This window comes from Psammomys obesus, unplaced genomic scaffold (assembly GCF_907164565.1).
Source record: "Psammomys obesus unplaced genomic scaffold, mPsaObe1.curated_primary_1811, whole genome shotgun sequence".
NCBI lineage: Eukaryota > Metazoa > Chordata > Mammalia > Rodentia > Muridae > Psammomys > Psammomys obesus.
Window position 1 is genome coordinate 12,317,185 of NW_026591086.1, and position 21,008 is coordinate 12,338,192.

At 41.3% G+C, this 21,008-nt stretch overlaps 1 protein-coding gene across 1 annotated transcript in view; it reads left to right on the forward strand.

The window, feature by feature from the left end:
- Zc3h13 (zinc finger CCCH-type containing 13) overlaps window positions 1–15,936 on the forward strand; it is an 18,702-nt gene extending 2,766 nt beyond the window's left edge. Inside the window, exons 2-8 of the mRNA XM_055609865.1 lie at window positions 1,531–1,634; window positions 1,954–3,144; window positions 3,762–4,268; window positions 7,851–8,003; window positions 9,080–9,280; window positions 11,139–11,302; window positions 15,115–15,936. Of these exons, the coding sequence (XP_055465840.1) occupies window positions 1,531–1,634; window positions 1,954–3,144; window positions 3,762–4,268; window positions 7,851–8,003; window positions 9,080–9,280; window positions 11,139–11,302; window positions 15,115–15,285 (2,491 nt within the window). The 3' untranslated portion in view covers window positions 15,286–15,936. The remainder of the gene's footprint in view (window positions 1–1,530; window positions 1,635–1,953; window positions 3,145–3,761; window positions 4,269–7,850; window positions 8,004–9,079; window positions 9,281–11,138; window positions 11,303–15,114) is intronic.
- The last annotated feature ends 5,072 nt before the right edge of the window (window positions 15,937–21,008 follow it).

Consider the following 21,008-nt stretch of genomic DNA (forward strand, 5'->3'; position numbering starts at 1 on the left):
TTTTTTTTTTCATATCCAATCCAAAAGTTGAACCTAGAAACTTAGAAACGATGCTATCTGTAACCAAAAAATAGTTAAATGAGACTAGTGTCTTCATGTTTTCATTACTTTTTCATCTCTTTGCCTTGCACATACATAGAACTTTTTAAAAAAAACATTGTTTTATATAGTCTTGCTGACTTAACATAGTGTTTGTTTTATTATTCTAATTTTGGGTTTTCTTAAAAGAAATTTAAATGGGTTTTCTTGTGTTTTAAATTTCACTTTATCCTAGTATATCAACTATCCCTTACTGTGTTAGCAGTTTACCCCAAGAGTGAGCAGTTAAAGTCAGATAATCCGTTCTTCCTCAGGATTTTGTAGGTGAGCCAGCTATTATACCTGGGCTTGGCAGTGTGCCCTCTGCTGTTGTCACTCAGCACTGGTAATGCATCTGTAGTTGACACGAAAGGTTGCCCTGCCTGAATAGCCCAAAGTGCCTTCATCACATGTCTAGCAGTCCAGGGACCTACTTCTCCTCTGTGTAACCTTGTTGCCTGAGGTAGTTCAGACTCGGACACCCAGAGCCCCTCCATATTCATAGTGTGACTTCTACTCTGTCTCTCATGTATAAGAGTCTGAGCCAACCCCAATTTCAGCAATACGGAAACAGGCCACCTCTGGCCAGGAAAAGCATTGCACAGTGAATTGCATGAGCTGGGGCTAGTGTGAGTTGTCACACTATTCCTGGGGCTGCCCGGTTCACATGGTCGCTCATCTGTGTAAGGAGCTGTTTTTCCTTCTCAGCTTTTGACCCTGGTCTCTAGAAACAGTGTTAACTCTTAAAATTTTAGAATTTAATGAAAAAAGTCAGAATTTAATGAGCATATGAGAAAACTCTAGAATAATTCACCCAGAGTGCTTAAGCCACTATTCAGTTAAAGTTTAGTTATGAAAATCACTACAGTAAGGACTTTCTAAAGTGTACCCACAGTGTGCCCATTTGGCGCTGGACTTAGGTATTACTTTAAATCACTTTAGTCTTATGAGAAGGGCTTTTACTTTTTCTCCCAATATCAGATGTGAAAACTTAGGTTTGGGGACCTCAAGGAACTTACTTAGGTTGCACGAAAGTAATGTGGCTCTAAGTGACACATAGCTTTTTTTAGCTCCCAAAGTAACTCTGGCTTTTTCTTATTCCTCTTCTCAGCATGAGGCATATGAAGTTGACAAGTTATAATGCAGAATGTTATTGGATTGATTTTCTGCTCCATGTTGCCAGCTTCTAGTATTTAGGTCTGGCAAGCTCCCCTTGAGTGTTTTGTGTGTGATGAGAGGAGTGGACTTTTAATTCACAGTTGTACATTTTAGCAAATGAAGTAAAAGAAATTTTATTAAAAGCCATGTGGCCTTTGTGAGTACAGCTCTGACCAGTGTTGCTGTCCTGTGATAGTACGTTCTGCTTACAGTGAAGAAATCCTGGTAAAAAGCAGAGCACAGAAGTGTTCTTCTCCATGTGGAAACTTATAAGTTGTATTTATCCAAATTTAGGAAGCGCTATAGAAACGAAGGGAGTCCCAGCCCCCGGCTGTCCCCCAAGCGCAGGCGGGAGCATTCTCCAGACAGTGACACCTACCACAGTGGGGATGACAAAAGTGAGTAGTCTGTTTTCTGTCTGTGCATGCTCATTGTAGCCGTGAGCCCATCCTTTTACATTTATTGCAACTGATGAGTCAGACTTTTCAAAATGCCGTTGTTCTCTGCTGCTAAATGTTTCTTCATGTGAGCGAAGTGTCTTAGGAATACCATTGTACACAAGGCCACTGTCCTTTCCTGCTATTGCTTCTTACAGATTAAGTCTTTATTTTTATTGCCATTTTGAAGGTTTTGAAATGAAAAGTGAGTTTGTAGTTTAAATGTGATGTTCTGTTTACTGACCTAATGAAGATTTGACTACATTTATTTCTTGTATAGATGAAAAGCATAGACTCTTGAGCCAGGTTGTACGACCACAGGAATCTCGTTCTCTCAGCCCATCACACCTCACAGATGACAGGCAATGTAGATGGAAAGAGGAGGATCGTAAATCAGAAAGAAAAGAGAGTTCAAGGCGCTATGAAGAGCAAGAACTCAAAGAGAAGGTTTCTTCCGGCGATAGGCAGAGGGAGCAGGCGGAAAGCATGGATAGCTCAAGAGTGCGTGCACAAGACCTACTTAGCCACCGCCAAGCTGAAGATCGCGACCGCGATGGGTCTGAGCGAGCCCATGATGAAAAGAAAAAAGCTAAAGCTCTAAAGAAACCTGTTAAGAAAAAGAAAGAGGACGATGTTGGAATAGAGAGGGGCAACCTTGAAACGTCTGAAGATGGGCAAGTGTTTTCACCAAAAAAAGCACAGAAGAGGAAAAACATTGAAAAGAAGCGTAAAAGATCCAAAGGTGATTCTGATGTTTCTGATGAAGAAGCAGCTCCTCAGAGTAAAAAGAGGAGAGGTCCACGCACGCCCCCTCTGGCCATCAAGGAGGAGTTGATTGACATTTCCACTGACAAGGATGGCATTCTCGAAGACCCACTGAAGAAAGAAGATACAGCCTTTAGTGACTGGTCCGATGAGGATGTGCCTGATCGCACAGAGGGCATGGAACCAGAGCACAGTGCAGCCACGGCCACTCCTGGTAGTACCCCTTCCCCTCTGTCTTCTCTTCTCCCTCCCCCACCTCCCGTGGCTGCTACAAGTACTTCAGCCACTTCTCTTGCCTCCTCATCTGTGGCTGCTACTACCTCTGCTGCCATTTCCAGCTCTGCTTCCACCTCCAGTACCAATGCCAGTGAAGACTCACATAGAAAGTGCCATCGGACTCGAGGGGAGAAAGTCGAGACCGTTCATGTGACCCTAGAAGATACACCTCATCGCAAGCTGGTGGATCAGAAGAGAAGCAGCAGTCTTGGAAGCAATCGAAGTCACCGTAGCCACACTTCTGGTCGCCTGCGCTCCCCATCGAATGATTCTGCTCATCGGAGTGGGGATGACCAGGGCAGTCGAAAGAGAGTGCTGCATAGTGCTTCCAGAGACAGAGAGAAAACAAAAAGCCTGGAGGTCACGGGAGAGAGGAAATCTAGGATTGATCAGTTAAAGCGTGGGGAACCCAGTCGAAGTACTTCTTCAGGTAATAAAATCAAATTGTGATCCAGTAAGTGTTTCTGTGGTAGTGTACTTTATCCAAATTACAATCCTAAAGCGGTGCCAAACTGGTTATTTTACATGCTGCCTGAAATTGCATTCAAGTTGAAAACAAAAGGTTAACCATTTCATTAAAGTCTCAGCTTTTGCCTCTTTCTTACCGACCTTGTGAAGAAGCATGTGCAATGGAGTGTTCACATGAGGATCTTAGTGGTATGTCTTACTGCTGATCAGGCTTACGTATTTCACTGTCTGTCTCCGCGCTTCTGCAGCCAGTGCTACAGAAAACAAGATAGGGAAGAGATCAAAGACTAGAACAATCAACTGTATCAATGCCTGCTCCTCTGTGTGTGTGCTACAGATGCTTTGTTCTATAGTGGAAATAGACAAAGACACTTGAGAAAATACTTTAATTAGCACTTTAATTGAGAGGTAAATTTTTCCTTAAAATGGTTTTGGATGTATGGGATTACAGATCCGGAAGTACAGAATATATAAACAGAGCATAGAAAATAGAGACGTTATACATTGTAAGGACCTGTAGAGTGAAGCATTTTGTTTCTGCTTCTGGTGATAACTTTACATATGTATACCTTGCTTTAGATCGCCAGGATTCCAGAAGCCACAGCTCAAGAAGAAGCTCCCCGGAGTCAGATCGACAGGTTCATTCAAGGTCTGGGTCATTTGACAGTAGAGACAGACTTCAAGAACGAGATAGGTATGAGCATGACAGAGAGCGGGAGAGGGACCGGAGAGATCCAAGGCAGAGGGAATGGGACCGGGAAGCTGATAAAGAGTGGCCTCGGACCAGAGACCGAGATAGACTTCGGGAACGAGAGAGAGAACGAGACAAAAGAAGAGACTTGGACAGAGAAAGACTGATCGCTGACCCCATAGAAAGGGACAGAGAACGAGATAGAACTTTTGAGACTTCTCATTCGGAATCTGTGAAACGCAGTGAAGCCAAATTGGAGAGTGAACATGAAAGAGACCTCGACAGCAGTTCCAGGGATTCTGTAGCCTTGGATAAAGAAAGAATGGATCGAGACCTGGGGTCTGTGCAAGGATTTGAAGATGTGAGTAAAGCTGAAAGAACAGAGAGTCTGGAAGGTGAGGGTGCCACTGTTCTTTCTTGTATTGCCCCAGTCCTTTTCCAGCTCACTGCAGGGCAGCATTTTCCAAGTCAGCCACCAGTGAGCAGACGAACCAACTCCATTCTTGAAAGCCTGCGAGAGTAGAAGTGTATTCATTTCCGTAGCAAGGCAACCTTGGTGAAAGGGCTTAATGAAATAAAGAAGTAAGGAGCGAAGTAAAAGGTAGGGAGCAGAGCATCAAAAGCTAGAACAGTCACGTCTATTGCTGCCTAAATATTGGAATAAAAGATCACTTAGGTGTATTACCTATAGCCTTTAATAACCACATCTTTTACTTAAATGTTAAAAAAAAAAATCACCTGAGCATAATGGTTCACATCTATAGTCCTGACTCCAGGAAGGCTGAGGCAGGGAGTTGTGTTCAGGATCGCCTACATAGCAAGACCTTGTCTCAGTACATGACAGTATTTGAAGTGAGGAATGAAATAGCTGTTAGTGTTTCCTGTTTTCTAGGGCAGTTGAAAATGACCATGTTATAACACTACCCACAAAACTATTTGATGGCAGTTTGACTGTAGCAGCCTGATGGCACTCCCTGTCCTCCAGTAAGAACACGGAGCCACATCAGCCATCTGGCCCAGTCAATAGGACCTTAGTCCCTACTGCCTTTTTCCTCCACCTTTCACTCTACTGTGCCAGACAGATTCATTTTGAAGAGGAAGGATAGAGGCTTGAGTCAAAAGAAAGCTATGACAGTTAGTTCAGTTGGTTACAGCTCAGGCCAGGTCAGCTCATTTCAGTTATGGAGAAAGCCTAGATCTTTAAAACCAGGACTATGATTTCATGTTCTTCATACTCAGAATTGAGGTGAGCTATAGTGGGAAGAAAGCCAAGGTAGAGCTGTCTTTGTTCAGTCAAAGGGTGTGCGTATGTGTGCGCACACATGCATGCTAAACAGTAACTTTTTAAATCAGTGGACTTTGTGGTGGCCAAATGCTGTCATACAGCAATTCAAAAATAATGAAATATTACTGTTTAAGTATTTATCCCTGGCCATAGACAAAGTGACACAGGCATTTCTAGTCTCTCACCTTTCTTTATCCTTCCTTTTCCCTTTTATCGTCTTTTAAACCAAAAACCTTATTGTATCACTTGTCTTGTTGGAGTTTTCTCTGCCAAGTGCAGCTGCCCTTTCAGCCTCCACTGTGCTGTGTCTGTCTGTGTAAACATCTCTGCACTGTATGAGAACGACTTTCCCATGTTTTCTTCCCTATAGCCTCCTTTTTATGACTCATCGCTTTTATCCTTTGTCATGAGGACTATGTCAGGATGGATGTAATGTGTTGCGGATGCTCTGCCTGTGTGTGCATTCTTCATGTAGTAGTCCTAGGTGAACTATATATACTCCAGGTTAACAGGGGATGGCTTTTCTTTGAAATTCTGCCTCCCTGGGACTCTCCAGTTTCACTGTCAGAATTTACACCATTGTTCTGACATAACCTTTTATTTCAAGCCCCCAGGTTATTAGTTTTTGTTTCATTTGGGTTTTTGCTTTTTTTTTTTTTTTTTTTCATTTTCCTATGTAATAGCACTGGCCTGTAGAGTAAAATCCCCGTCCTTAGAAAGGTGGATCTGTTGGTTGTCTTAAAATCTAGGCATGCCTATTTTTCCCACTTAACAACAACATCTATCTCGGCTTTCAGCACATTACATTTTCATCTCGATTTGGACTATAAGTAGCATTGGGTCACAAGTTACAGTTCTAATGGTAGTACAACCTTGGGGTGTAATTGAATATAATTGAACTAATTATTATAATAGGTCTTTCAGGATGGAGTCACTGTCTTCATACTGAACATATTATTTCTTTATTGTGACCACAGATAATAGGGCATAAAAATTTAGAAGTGAATCTTTTGCTGTACTGTGTAAATATTTTACTCAGCGTAAGGTAGAAAAAAGCAAGTTAGATAAGCTTGACAACCTAAACTCCATTATGTACATTCATTTTTAGAAATGTATTAGTATTATAATATTAGAATTGTTTGCCTTGGAGATGAATTAGTGGGGATATTGGTAAAGTGCGGACTTTTTAATAGTAAAGAGTAATCAGCAAGCCATCGATGGGGAGGACACTGCTGTGGAAGAGGCGTTCCGGAGCCACAGCAGTGCCGCTCTCGGGTTGCTCCCCATGCTGACCTGTGCTTTCAGGGATGCACATGTTCCCCCCCCCCCCTCGTGCTTCCTTGGGCCACTCAGCTGGGAGCACCAAGTCCATCGGCGGCTGCTGCTCCAGGCAACCCGGCCTGACGGTCTAGATGAAACAGTGCAGCCGCTCCACTTGTGGGCTGTATGTATGGATTCAGCTAGTCAAGATTTCCAAACTGAAGAAACCAAAAATCAGCTCTGCTGACCAACCAAGTTACGGAGCATAAAAGTGTAATTGGCTGAGAAGGGGTAAAGCCCTAAGTCACGCTTCTCATTAGTAACAGCTCACTGCTCAGCGTGGTCAAAGAAGGTGTTCTTGTATGAAAGCTCACTAAGGGTGCTGTGCACTGACCTCATAAACCAGGAGCATTTTGATATTACTGAGAATAATAGAGAGTACATAAAGGGCTTTCCTTTGAAAAGTAGAAAAACTATTAGAATTATTAGAAAGATTTCATACTTTTTAAGCTGCAAATGCATGCCCATGAGCCTGTTAATACAGTTTGAAAACAAGGGTTATAGATCCATAAAATACATAGTTTAGAAATAATTCAGCATATTTATAGTTTGGGGACTAGGTTTACAACTAACTCAGCAGGAAATAAAAGTGTACCCTGGGAACAATTGAGAGAAAAAGTCGATAAAATAACAAAATAGAATTTATGCTACTGGTGCCATAAAAAACACTTTGATCGTATATTATTACAGCATTCTTCCAAAATTTTTATTCATTAAGGAAAAGAGAAGCAGAGAGAGGTAGGGGCAATTAAAAGCACTTTCACACTTGTGCCCCACTATTATAAGGTATGTATTATGAGCTAAATATCATAGACTAAGACTTGAGCTTAAAGTACATTTTGAAATAGGTTTGTGAGTTTTTAAAATGAGTTTATTTGGTTAAAAAGTTACTGTAGCTTGCTTTTTTTTACTGCAGCCTTTTGAAATTAGGTTTTCTCAATGCTCAGGTGTTATTATCAGAAAGACAAGACAACATAGCAGTGAGGACTTGTGGAAGAAGCGCTCCAACAGGAAGGAGAGAGGAGAGGGAGGGAAGCAGGGGTAATGCATGTATGAAACTGTCAATGTAGTGTACATACTCAGGATTACTTCTGATATTTTAATTGTGACCTTACATTGTGTTTAGGTATTGCTGCTGTATTCTTAATATTAAGATTATAACTAGTAAAATTTATTTTTCTTGTTAAATTATCAAGTGTTTGACTAAGAAATGTAGTTTTCTGGCTTTAAAAAAGAATTCAGCTTTTTTTTTTTTATGACCTTTTATTGTTCCCAATAGTCTCTGCCTTTCAGTTCCACTAGATATCACTCCCTTCTGTTTATTTGTGTTTTGTTTATTTATTTATGACATGAGCTTAATTTGTCTGTGTAGCAGGAGACGACGAATCCAAGTTAGATGATGCACATTCACTAGGATCTGGTGCTGGGGAAGGATATGAGCCCATCAGTGATGACGAGCTAGATGAAATTCTGGCAGGGGATGCAGAAAAGAGAGAGGACCAGCAGGAAGAGGAGAAGATGCCAGGTAATACACTGCAGAGCTCAGAAGAGTTGGTGTGTTGTGTGCTCTTGTCCATGCTGTAAGAAGTAAGGGGCACTTAGACTTCCCAGTATGTCTTAATGAAGGAAGGCCACTAGGAAGAATGTTACAGTGCATGTATCTGTGTTCTTGATCCACACTGCCTGTGGAAGAGTGTCCTAGGGAAGAGCAGAATTGTAAGATTTCTTTTCCAGAGTTTAAGATTCTTATTTATCTCACCCAGAACCTCACCAAACCCCAGCTGGCCAGTGTCCAACATGGCAGGTGTGTGGTGCAGGCCTTCACAACTGTGGTGGCCCGAGCCAACTTAAACAACTTTTGAAAACAGAGATAGTTGAAAGCTGTTTGAACCTCGTTAATGTAGTTCTTTTTCTGAAATGTGTCCATTCCATGTGTCCTTACTGTGTTCTGTGTATTTCTCTGCTCATTTGAGTGAACACTGAAGCAATACTCCTGACACACTAAGGGAGCCATTTGAATCAGTCAGGGTCTTATTGTACAACTTTTTCATTCATTTGATAGATTCATTATTTTATTTTATTTTTTGAGACAGGAGTAACCCAATCTGACTTCAAATCTGCTATATAGCTGAGGATAATCTTGAACTTCTGATTCTCCTGACTGTATCTTCCCAAGCCCTGGGGTTATAGGCATGTGCCCCGCACCTACTTAATTTATTTCATTTTGTTGTTGTTTTTATCATAAGGAATCACTTTACTTGGTCTGGATATATAAAATAGACTTACTTCATTTGACCTTATATTTGTGACATCCTTTTCAGTAGATTATCTGCTATGCATTAATATTCACCGCATTAGTCTTTTACATTCATTCACTTATTTTTTTGTTGGGTGTGAGGCATATGATATGTGGCGTGTGTGGAGCTCAAAGGGACAATTCTTGAGAGTCTGCTCTTCCACCGTGTGCGTTCCAAGAGTCAAACTGAGGTTGACAGCTTTGACTGCAGGCACCTCTCTCTGCCGAGCCATCTTCCCAGCCTCGGATTGCAGCTTCTTGGTGTAAAATAAAGTCCTGTCTTTAATTCCTTAACTTTCTTACAGATCCATTAGATGTGATAGATGTGGACTGGTCTGGGCTTATGCCAAAGCATCCAAAAGAACCGAGAGAGCCTGGGGCTGCACTCTTAAAGTTCACACCTGGAGCTGTTCTACTACGAGTTGGGATTTCTAAAAGGTTGGCAGGTTCTGAGCTCTTCACTAAAGTTAAAGAAACATGTCAACAGCTTCTAGAAAAACCAAAAGGTAACTTCATTTTTCCTTAACTGTATAACATGCTGTAGCTGTTAGTGTGCTCTTGGGAACAGTTCCATTTGGTTGTCTTGTAGACCTTGTCCTCTAGGAACTGTTTTAAGAGTTATTTATATTATTCCTTAGGTTCAAGAAAGGCTTAATTCTGGAAAAAGAAAAAGTTGTAAAAGTAAGAAAAGGAACTTTCTATATTAAAAATATTTTTGAGGGCTGAAGGTTTAGCTCTGTGGCAGAGCATCAGCAGAAGGCACTAGGCTCAATTGCAGCCCCGTAGAAAAGAGAACATTGCTTTTAACAGGTAAGTTCATGTGTCAGGGTGCACAGAGGTTTTTCCAAGGCTAAACAAACAGTTCCAGGAAATTGGTAGGTGTTTTCCTAAGCAAACTGTGGGTGACTTGACACCTCTGGAAACAAGCAGAGGAATCTACCCAAACTGGAACGTCTAGGTTGAGCCTTTTAACAGAGTGGTTTAGCGTGGTGGGTACGGTCCATGATCTGTATCCCAGAGAACACCTTGTCACTTCGTCTTCTTCTGTTCCTCTGAGATGTAGTTGTAATTACTCCGCCAGGTAAAATACTGACAACAGTGCTTGTGTGGAGTAGCATTATGTTTGACTGTTAGTATTTAGTCAGAAAATACTTACCTGAATTATTTTTCACCTTATTGTAACAATTTTTAGTAAATCTCAACTTTTTGTTTGGTTTTTTTCAAGACAGGTCTTCTCTGTGGTAGCCCTGGCTGTCCTGTACTGGCTTTGTAGACCAGGTAGCCTTGAGCTCACAGAAATCCACCTGTCTCTGCCTCCTGAGTGTGGAGTTAAAGGCATGTGCTGCCACATCCAGCAAATCTGAATCTTTTAATGTATGGGTTCTAGTGGTTTTGTTCTGTTGTTTGTTTTGTAGCTTACTAATTCTTTTGTCAGTGAGAGGCTGAGGCTGAGCAGATACATAAACAAGGGGATGGTGTGAAAGCGAAAATGCCATGATTTAACACATTTATATTATGTCCATAAAAGTTTAAACAAAAAATTGGGGGGAAAATTGTTTCAAAAGTTTCATGAGCCCATTTTCTTTTGCCTATTCCCATAATCAGTAAAATTCTCAATTTTAATACTACCAATAAATTGTGATTGTGAATATTTTGTAACCTGAAAAGTGGCCTGAGTGTTCTTGCCACGTTGTTTTTACTTTGGTTAGATCTGTAACCTTCAGAAAATAATTCCTGCTAACCCCATTTTTTGTTTACTTTATCCCAGCCTAATGTTTTAATCAAAATTTTCCTCCTGTGTGTGTGTGTGTGTGTGTGTGTGTGTGTGTGTGTGTGTGTGTATGTGTATGAGAGAGTCGATGCGTGTGTCGAGTGCTCTTCTTTTTCCCTTCTACGGTACGATTTAAAGCCATGTTATTGTATCTGGACACATTGTCCCGGCGTTGATGTGACTGAGATATCTGGCTACCACGTCACTGCTCTTAGGTGAGATTGGTAGCGGTCACTGTCTCTGCTGTGACGTTTGTCTCTTGGTGTAGAACAGTCCTGAAATACAGGGCTGTGTGTGGTAGAGAGTGTTAGGCCAGACACTGACGTTGGTGCAAATGTTCTCCCTGAGCCTTCCTTCCAAGTCAGTCATCAGTGGCCTCATTTGCCCTCTGAAGTCTGCTTTTGAAACATCTTAAATTTAAAATCGCATCACACAATTGTTTCTATTAAGAACTGAAACATAACTACGTGTTGAAGGTCCCTTCACAGGAGGCCATTGCTGCTACAAGTCATTCACTAAGGTTCTCGAAGTGTTAAGTCAATGTGACACTTGCCTCTTAGGGAAACTTAATGCATACTTGTTTTGATTGAAAGATGCAGACGGCCTTTTCGAACATGAACTAGGGGCTCTCAACATGGCTGCGTTACTGCGAAAAGAGGAGCGAGCCAGTCTTCTTAGTGACCTGGGGCCATGTTGTAAAGCATTATGTTTCCGACGGGACTCTGCAATCCGGAAGCAGCTTGTGAAGAATGAAAAGGTACCACGCAATGGGTGGTAGGAATAATATGTTTTTTTTATCTTAACTGTTTTTGTGAATCTGCTTTCCTAGTTGCTAGACAGGTAAAGGAAGAATTCACATTTCATCCTCAGGAGTATTGATGAGTGGTGGTTGTGGTCGGCAGTTGTCATTCTACACTTCATGCACAAAACATTATATGAAATGTTTTGCATGTGAGAAAAGAAAACATATTGAAGTATATATAAGCATTTACTAGAGGATACTAAAGATGAGAAATAAGAGGTAGTTTAGATAAGCAAAGGATCTGATGAGAAATTAGAGGAGTCTTTGGTTTTTTAAAGTTGGGAAAATGGGACTCTAATTGTTGTGTTGTAGCATGAAATTAATAAAGCAACAATTTTTCTTTAACCCCCCCTAACTCCCAAAATAATTGACACAGAGAAACTATACTTTATTTTGTAAGCTTCAAGCGCTAAAGCTGGGCAAATATCAATCCTGTAAATAATGATCTATTTTGTGCAGTCTTCTGGCTTCTATGGGTGTTCTCTCCGTCTCTTCCTCTGTATCTCTTTCTGTTTCTTCTGCCCCTCTGTTTCCTTCCCTCTGTCTCTGTCTCCTCCCACACACTGTTTATCTGTCTGCCTGCCTGTCTATCTCAGCCCATCCGCCTGTCTGCCTGCCCATCCATCCATCCTATTTTATCTGTCTGTCTGTCTATCTGTCTGTCTGTCTATCTATCTATTGTCTTCCTTACACAAAGGCCTGGCTCAAAATTATTTTTTGAAAAAGTTATAGTCATCATTCTCCTTTGCTCTACCTGTTTTACTTAATATCTCCTCATTCTTCTGCCTGGATGGCCATCTTTGCTGGCTGCCTTTCTCAACTCAACATTTCTCTTGAGAGTATTACCACCCCTCTCCCTAGGCATGTTTATAGTGAGTCCTCTGAGGTTGGGCACTACCAACAGCCACCATCATCCTAATTGTTCAATTGTAAATTAGCACTTGCATCATGTTATAGCTGGTTCTAATAAGTATGCCAGTATCTTCAAGATACTGCCTGCTTTGTATAAAAAATATTTATGGGACTTGTTGGTTCCTCCCCAGTGTACCATTGTGTCCCTCAAAAACTATAGCAACTCAGACACCCCTGAAAAATCTTGTGGAGAATTGTTTAGAACCCTTCATCTTGTCATTTAGAGTACAGATGATTAATGAATGGACCATATGACACATTGTGACACTTGAATGACTCATTATAAATGCAGAAAGAGTTGCAAGCATTTAGATTTCTCAAAGACATCAGCACTAGCTTGGCCTGGTAGTTCAGGCTTGTGAACTCTACTCAGATTTAGGTAGGAGGATCTTGAGTTTGAAGCCAACCTGGATTACAAATAACAGCACAAGGTAAAAGAAGGAGACAAAACCAAAGAACAGTTTCTAATGCTCAACATCCTCATGAGGAATGCTGAGATTAAGTTTTATCTTATTATGAAAGAGAAGTACAAAACAAGACTGTATCCTGGGAGAAGGGCTAGATTCCTTTCCAGTGACAAAAGTGGAAAAATTATTAATCACATAGTTGACGCCGTCTCTTTATAGGAGAATTACTTTGAAGTGTGTTAAGTATAAAGTCCCTTTGGAAAAAAATAGGACGAAACAAACACCTATTGTATATTAGTTTAAATATCATTTTAGCATCATAGTATTAAACTAGCACACATATAGCAAATAAAAGGAAGGAAATAATAGCAAATTAACAAAATTGGAGATGGAAGGACATTAGAGAAATAGTTAAACCTTAAGCTGTTTTTGTTCGTTTAAGAAATTAATAGTCTTCTAGCTAAACTGATTAAGAAACCACAAATGAGCCGTACTGAGCATAAAAGTTGAGATGATACTACAGATACCACAGGTGGTAAGAGATTAGTAGAGCCTGGGGTATGGCTCCATGGTAGAGGGTTTGACTGACATGCCCAAGGCTCTGGGTTCAATCCCCGGCACTGAACACCAAAACAAAAGAAAATAAAAGTTCCCATATAAAGTTCTGTTTAGTAATAATGAGTAGACTGAGTTCTCAAACTACGAAGTCCGTGTAAGAAGTAACAGAAAGCTTAAGTAGCTTTATATCTACTTCAATTTAGATCCTTCTAAAACTGAACTTTCCACTCTTAACTCTGCTAAATATTAAAAAAAAAAAAAAAAAAAAAAAAAGAGCTACAACAATAAAAACAAACACTGATTCTGCAGTGTTTCCAGAAAGCTGAAGACAATCAGGAGCACTTCCCAGCTTATAGCACAGCTCTAGTAATGCAGACACCCCAAGAAAACTGCTGCTCATCCTTTTTTGTGAAGATGGTCATAAAATGTTGGGAATCAAATCCAGGAATATATGAAGTGACTCCTGGACAACAGGCAAAGATGAGTTACCTTAGAAATGAAAGACTGGTCAGTGTTCTAAAGTCATTCAATATGATCTACATATCAAACTCATACTATGAGTCTCTGAAAAACTGCTCTGCAGATTTTATAAAATTCTATTAAAAAATCCAACCAAGATCTCTTTAGTGTTGGTAAAAGAATAGAATTTCAGCTAAACGGAAGTGAGCAGATTCTGCAAGCAGACAGACAAAAAGATGACCAGTTAAGAGAGGCAGGGGAGAGTATAAAATAGTTTTTATTTTTAAAATTAATTTTTTATTATAAAATATTCATCTTCATGAATTAGGAACCCGATAAGAAAATGAAATGACAAGCAGTGGGAGACAGTACTTACAGAATGCACTTCATCAGTATCCCAAATATTCTTAAGAATTAATAAGAAATTAATTAATAAGAAAATTCAGTTTTTAAAAATGGTAAAATATTTAAACAGACATTATGCCAATGTGGATAGCTATTAAGCACACAAATAGATGTGTCATCACTAGCCATTAGGGAGTATAAATTAAGACTGCAGTGAAATTCTGTTAATTACCTGTATCAATAGCCTAAAAGAACTAACCAGCTAAAACTTGACCACACTGTTCCCAGACTGAAACCACCTCCAGTGTTCTTCATCAGCCAGTAGATAAACTGTAACAACCCGAATAGTAGTCGCTACCAACAAATCATAACCAAGCTGTTGGCATCTTGAGCAGCATGCATGAATCTCAAAGGCATTATGCTAAAGGAGAGGAACTAACATCAATAGGGTAGGCTTGGGCTATATTTCTGTGACATTCTGGGAAAGGTCAACAATGGAAGACTGCAATGGTTGCCAGGGTGAGGTTGAGAATATGGGCAGGTGTTTCACTGAGGAAAGGCCCGTCTACCCGGTCGTCGCCGTGTTTGCATGAGTCTGTATATATTCAATCTCATAGAATTGCACATAAAGTTACTTTATCCAGTCCTTCAGCCCAGATGTTACAGGGCTCCTAAGGCGTGAAGAGTGTTTAGCTTGTGAAGGAAAAGTGAGAAAGAAGCAATTCTTCTCGCACTGTCAGGCAAAAGCAGTGTTGGTACAAGTGTGCGTCAGCAGGATGGGCACTGTTGCATCCCCAAGAGAAGCAGGAGCTCAGCACACGCTGCCTCTGCTGGGCGCCAGTGCTTGCTTCTCATTACAGATGTGGACTAGCCGCAGTAATTACTTGTTGGGAACTACTGGGTCCCCCACCTTGTCCTCTGAAGCTTGCTTGCTTGGTCTTGAACAGAGCCCAACTTTGCTTTAACATTGGTGGACTTCAGAGTCAGGGCTCAGCTAATGTTGGGGTTGGGGTGGAGCTACCCTGCCTCTCTTTCCCACTGTTGCCCAGCAATGTACAGCTTGTTGCTTTTCTTTCGTCCAAATAGGGGACTGTGAAGCAGACATACACAAGCGCTCCGATGGTAGACAATGAGCTGCTTCGGCTGAGCCTTCGGTTATTTAAGAGGAAGACCACCTGCCATGCCCCCGGGCAAGAAAAGACTGAGGATGCTAAAGTAGCACCGTCCAGTATCCAGCAGGAGCTGTGTGTGTCCTAGACAGAAACCAAGGACGGCCCTTCAGTTCTGTCTTCTCAGAAGTGCTTCATCTTTCTTGAAGTTCTTCGGTTTGAAGGCATTGCTAATTACAGAGACAGAAGATTCATCAGCCACACCAGGAATGAAGAACTTCAATCTTTAGAGACACCAGTTTCGATTTATTGAAGATTTTACATTAATTTTTATACAGTAATTGACACTCAGGCAAAATAATGTGAAAGCATCTAGATTTCGTAGTTTCGTCCATGTCTTCATTAAAATTGAAGATTTTAGGAGACCAGGTCATCCCTGCTCTTCCAGCCTATGAATACTTCCTGTGAAATAAAAGCACTGATTTTTAGTCTGGATTATCACACAGAAATTGACCTTGCTCAGAAAGGACAAAGATGGAAGCTGTTGCACAGACTGCAGTGCCATACAGAGCACCGAGGGATCCGGCCTAGGGTGCATCTGGCGGCAGTCTCCACCAAAAGCCCAAGTGGGCTTTTTTGTTTCTTTGAATATTCTAAAATAAATGACTCCATGGGATTTTTTTACACATGTACATTGCTACATTATATATTGGAAGTCTTTGAACTCTTGATGGGGTTTAATTGTTCATTATCAGAGACTGTGTGCTATTTTATTTTTAATAAATGTGTGTTCCCTTGTTGTAGATTTCCCTTGCTCTTTATTAATCACACTCCAGACATCTGGAAACATATATCGTCAGCACTATAGTTTCATATCTATGTGTGAGGATGGAAGATAAAATTCTGGAAGCAAATGAGTTCACCAGCCTGTCATCAGGATGAAAACCCTCCCAACCACATGTTCATGCTGAGCCGCCTTCCTCCATCCTGTACTATGTAAAGTTTACTTTTCTAAATTTTAGAATGCTTTGTTCTCTGTATGTTTAACTCATGATGTCCTCTTAGGAGGACTTGGGACGGACTGCAGGTTGAGGGATTCAGGCAGACAGTAGAACTGAGGTGATAGTAAAGGAAGTGTCTGAATCTGCTCCTGGCTTTTCAGGGGTTTTGTTAAAGCCATGAGCCTGTGTTCCTGTCACCAGCTTCATATTCCCATCTCTGAAAAGTGCAGAATGACAGTAGGGCAGTGTGGCTGTCCACCCTGTTCTAGAAATAGCATGTCTTCCCAGTGAGAAATCAAGGAAGAGCTCAGAACTAATCTCACGCTGCCTGGGACTGAAGCCCACATGAGGGTCAGCCTACAGTAAAAGATAGTGCCAGTTTGTCTATACCTTAGGCTTATACATTGTATATACACTGTTAGGTCCTGGCCCTGGGTTACACTTTGAACAAATTTAACAGAGACCGGAGACTACAAGTCTGTCCAGATGATTTACACCACAAAAATCTTGCCAGATTTATTTAAGTACACCAGTGTTCTCTTTGAATAGTTGCTACCCAGGGTCATCTTGCCCACCTGGCAGAATCATGCTTTTTCTCAATGAAAACTGAGGATTGTGGGCTTAGTGGCAGACAGGATTTAACATTCATTGTGACCCTGTGCTGCCCCCTTGAACTGCCAGTTAGACGCATATTCTTTGGGGCTGGGCCAGAGAGCTGCTGCATCCTGATGAACAAACATTTATGTCATCCACACCCTAAATTCCACTTACCTCTAACAGGCTAGTTAGCATACTACTTATCTTTGGGGTTTTTGTTGGCAGCGCTCCCATAGCTAAATTCTACTTTGTGTGATTTAATGACTTCTAAGCAGATCTATGTTATCCCTTAATAATATCAATTCTATTTGAGTTTCTTCTACATCAATCTCAAGAAACATTTGTTATGTAAGAGATCCACAAAGCAAAGGAAATAGTCTTATTTTCAAAGTAACTTTGAAAACATTATCTAAGAAAAATGCTTCACCAGAGGAGGAAGGGTGAGTGTAAGTAAATTTCCTGGGGTCGTTTTCTATTTCCAAATGCTCTAAACAAAACCAAAAAAAAAAAAAAAAAAAAAAAAAAAGGTATGACTTCAGAGGGTGAGTGCCAGCAGGAAACCACTTCCTGATTGATATGGATAGCATTGCTCTCTGCAGGATTAAGTTTAAAAAAATCATTTAAAGAAATTTAAAGTCCTAGAACTAATAACTCCCAGGATTATAAAATATAACAAAAAATTATGGCTTGATTCGTCCACTAGTACTGAGAATATCTGAAATTACCCATTTATGTTCTTTGTGGTGGTACACACCTTTAAACCTCCAGCCTAGGAGGCTGAGGCAGGTGGGATTCTGTGATGTGGAGGCTAGCTTGGTGCACATAGCAGACTTGAGGACAGCCAGAGCTACAAAAACCTTGTCTCATATACATATGGAAACTATATGGCTGACTCTGCCTCTCTGTGAAACGGAAGAGGAAAGCATTAGAGTCATCCATTTTGTATGAGATCATGGTTTCCATTGTTTCACATGCCCAGCTGGAGAAGATTATTCAGTCTTGTTTTTAAACTCAGTATTTCACAGATAAAATGCTACCTGAGTCTTATTGGGTCTTTTATAAGAACTCTGGGATATCCTGGAAAACACCTTCCAGTTTGTAAGTATGGTCTATTGTACTTTAAAGCTTTCACATGCTGGTTCGTTTGCTGTAATAATGCCTCCTAATTCTAGATGCTAGGTAGAGAGAAAAAGGGCAGAATTCCTTCCTCAGTGTAAGATAAATGAGAATTACATGGTCAAGTAACTGAATCAGCTCTTCCATGGGCACCTGTTGACAAACTTTCCCAAGCATGCCTAAGTAGTAACTTAGGCTGAAAGGCCTGGCCACTGAACACAGGATCCCACCCCACCCCCCACCCTGGCCACCAAAGTCAGATGCTGCCCATCCTACTTCATCGCCACATTAGCAATTTGTGACTTGGCCGTATCTGTGGAACATTAAGCCTGCTTTGTTCCTTACTGTCCAGTTAAGACATTAAGAACATCCCACTTTGTTCCTCACTGTCCAGTCAAGCGAGGCTGCTGATGTCCAGTGACCACTGATGCTTCAGACCCTCAGGAAGGAATTGCCAGCAGAACCCCTGCTGCTAGTGTTAAAGGCAGATGGGTTTGGAGAGGTGATTTAGCCTCCAATAGATAGTATTGCTGTTCTTCCCAGCACCCACATATGGGGGCTCATGCAACCTAGAACTCCAGCTCCAAGGATCGCTGCTTCTGCCTTCTGCATGCACCTGCACTCAGGTGCACAGACACATGCAGATATAATTTAATAAGATGAATCTTAAAGGTAGATGGTGCTGGGAAGTAGTCCTCACAGGTAGAATGCTTGCTCTGTGGCTTGGGGTTGAATCCCAGCTCAGGAGAAAAAAGTCGATTTCTCCTTGAAAAGCCTTTATAGTACTTTTATTTATTTATTTTTTAATTCACTAGTCCTTTTGCATTTTCTGTGTGGGCATTTTGGTCATAGTGATACACTATTCTGAAGGTGATGTCAGTTTTTGTTTAGTACCTTTCTACATAGAGCTGTAGATAGAATTTCCCAACTATAGAGTTATTTCTTCAAATTGTCTTGGTGTGTACTTTTGTGGATTTGTCAGTTTCAGTGGCTTATTATCATTTATTACAATTTATTCAATTTGTATCCCAGCTATGGCCCCCTCCCTTATCTCCTCTCAATCCTACCCTTCCTCCCTCTTCTCCCCCTATGCCCCGCCCCTAGTCCACTGATAGAGGAAGTCCTCCTCCCCTTCTATTTGACCCTAGCCAATCAGGTCTCATCAGGACAGGTTGCATTGTTTTTCACTGTGGCCTGGCAAGGCTGTAACTCCCACAGGTGGTCAGAGAGCCTGTCACTGAGTTCATGCCAGAGAAAGCCCCTGCTCCACTTCCTAGGGACCACACTTGGAGACAGTCTTTGAGCTACATCTGAACTGGGGTTTTAGGTCCTCTCCATGTATTATCCTTGGTTGGGGTATCAGTCTCTGCAGGGCTCCCAGGGCGCTCGCTCGCTCTCTCTCTCTCTCTCTATCTCCCTTTGGAGCTCTTATACCTTCCAGGTCTTTCTGTCTCCCCCTTCTTTCATAAAATTCCATGCCTTCTGCCCAGAGTTTGGCTATGAGTCTCAGCCTTTGCTTCAATGCTTTGATCAGTAGAGTCTTTCAGAGGCCCTCTGTAGTAGGTTCCTGTCCTGTTTCCTGTCTTCTGCTTACAATGTCTATCACATTTGTCCTTCTGAATTAGGATTGAACATCTTCCCTAGGCTCTTCCTTGTTTAGCTTCTTTAGGAGTATAGATTTTAGTATGTTTATCCTGTATTATATGGCTAATATCCACTTATAAGTGGTTATATACTGTGTGTTTTTCTGCTTCTGGGTTACCTCACTCAAGATGACCTTTTCTAGTCCCCACCAGAAAGGTTCTTCACCAACCCTTTATCTGACAGAGGGCTAATATCCAGAATATATGAAGAACTTGAGAAGTTAAACACCAACAAACCAATTAATCCAATTTAAAAAATGGTGTACAGAGCTAAACAGAGAATTCTCAATGAGGAATATCGAATGGCAGAGAAACACTTAAAGAAATGTTAAATGTTCTTAGCCATCATGGAGATGCAAATCAAAACGACCCTGAGATTTCACCTTAACACCCATCAGAATGGCTAAGATCAAAAACTCAAGTTACAACACATGCTGGAGAGGATGTGGAGAAAGGGGAACCTTCCTCCATTGCTGGTGGGAATGTAAACTTGTACAACCACTTTGGAAATCAATCTGGTGCTTCCTCAGAAAATTAGGAATAGTGCTACCTCAAGATCCAGCTGTACCACTCCTAGGCATATATCCAAAGTATGCTCAAGGATACAACAAGGACATTTGCCATGTTCATAGCAGCTCTATTCATAATAGCCAGAAGCTGGAAACAACCTAGATATCCTTCAACGGAGGAAATGGGTACAGAAATTGTGGTACATTTACACAATGGAATACTACTCAGCTATTAAAAACAAGGAAATCATAAGCAGACTTTTGAACCGCAGTAGGTAGAAGGAAAGACTGGGGAGGGTAGGTGTTATTTTAGGTTGCTGGGCAAGGTCTTCTGAGTGAGAGGAGACCTGAAACCTGCAGGGCCAGCAGGGCAAAGATGGGAAGGAGCTTTGGGGGCTGAGGGACTGGAGAGACAGGTGTGCGGACATCTGGACTAGAACGGCTTTCTTTGGTACCTGATGGATACTGCCGTTGCTCAGCACCAGGATGGAGAGTGATGCTTAGAGAGGTCTGAAACAGTGCTGTCCTTGTGGTATAAGCATCGTCTGATGCAGTAGCCTAATTGTGTGAGCAACGCTTGAAACAACCTGTAACAAACCAAAGTTTTGCCTTTTTGTTTAACATAGAAGAGTTACAGGTGGCTCGGAGCTGCTATCTGGAGCAGAATGTGGACATTTTCCCCAAAGCCCTTGTAAATTATTACTGCTTGGGTGACTGTCCCTGACAGTAAGTGATGCTGCAAATTTACCTCAGGCTTTTAGAATATGCATTACTAAATTTAGGCCTGGTGTTACTGAAATAGGACAAAACACTGGTGTGCAGACTGTGGGGCTGGGAAGCACAGCCTGGGATAATGAGTGGTGAGAGAGACTCAGCCATGTTCTAAAAGCCAAGTAGAGAAACAGGAACATGGCCAGGTAAGATGAGTCTAAGACATGGGTAGCTGGGTGTGGTGGTGCACACCTTTCGTCCCAGCACTCGGGAAGCAAGCAGATCTCTGAGTTC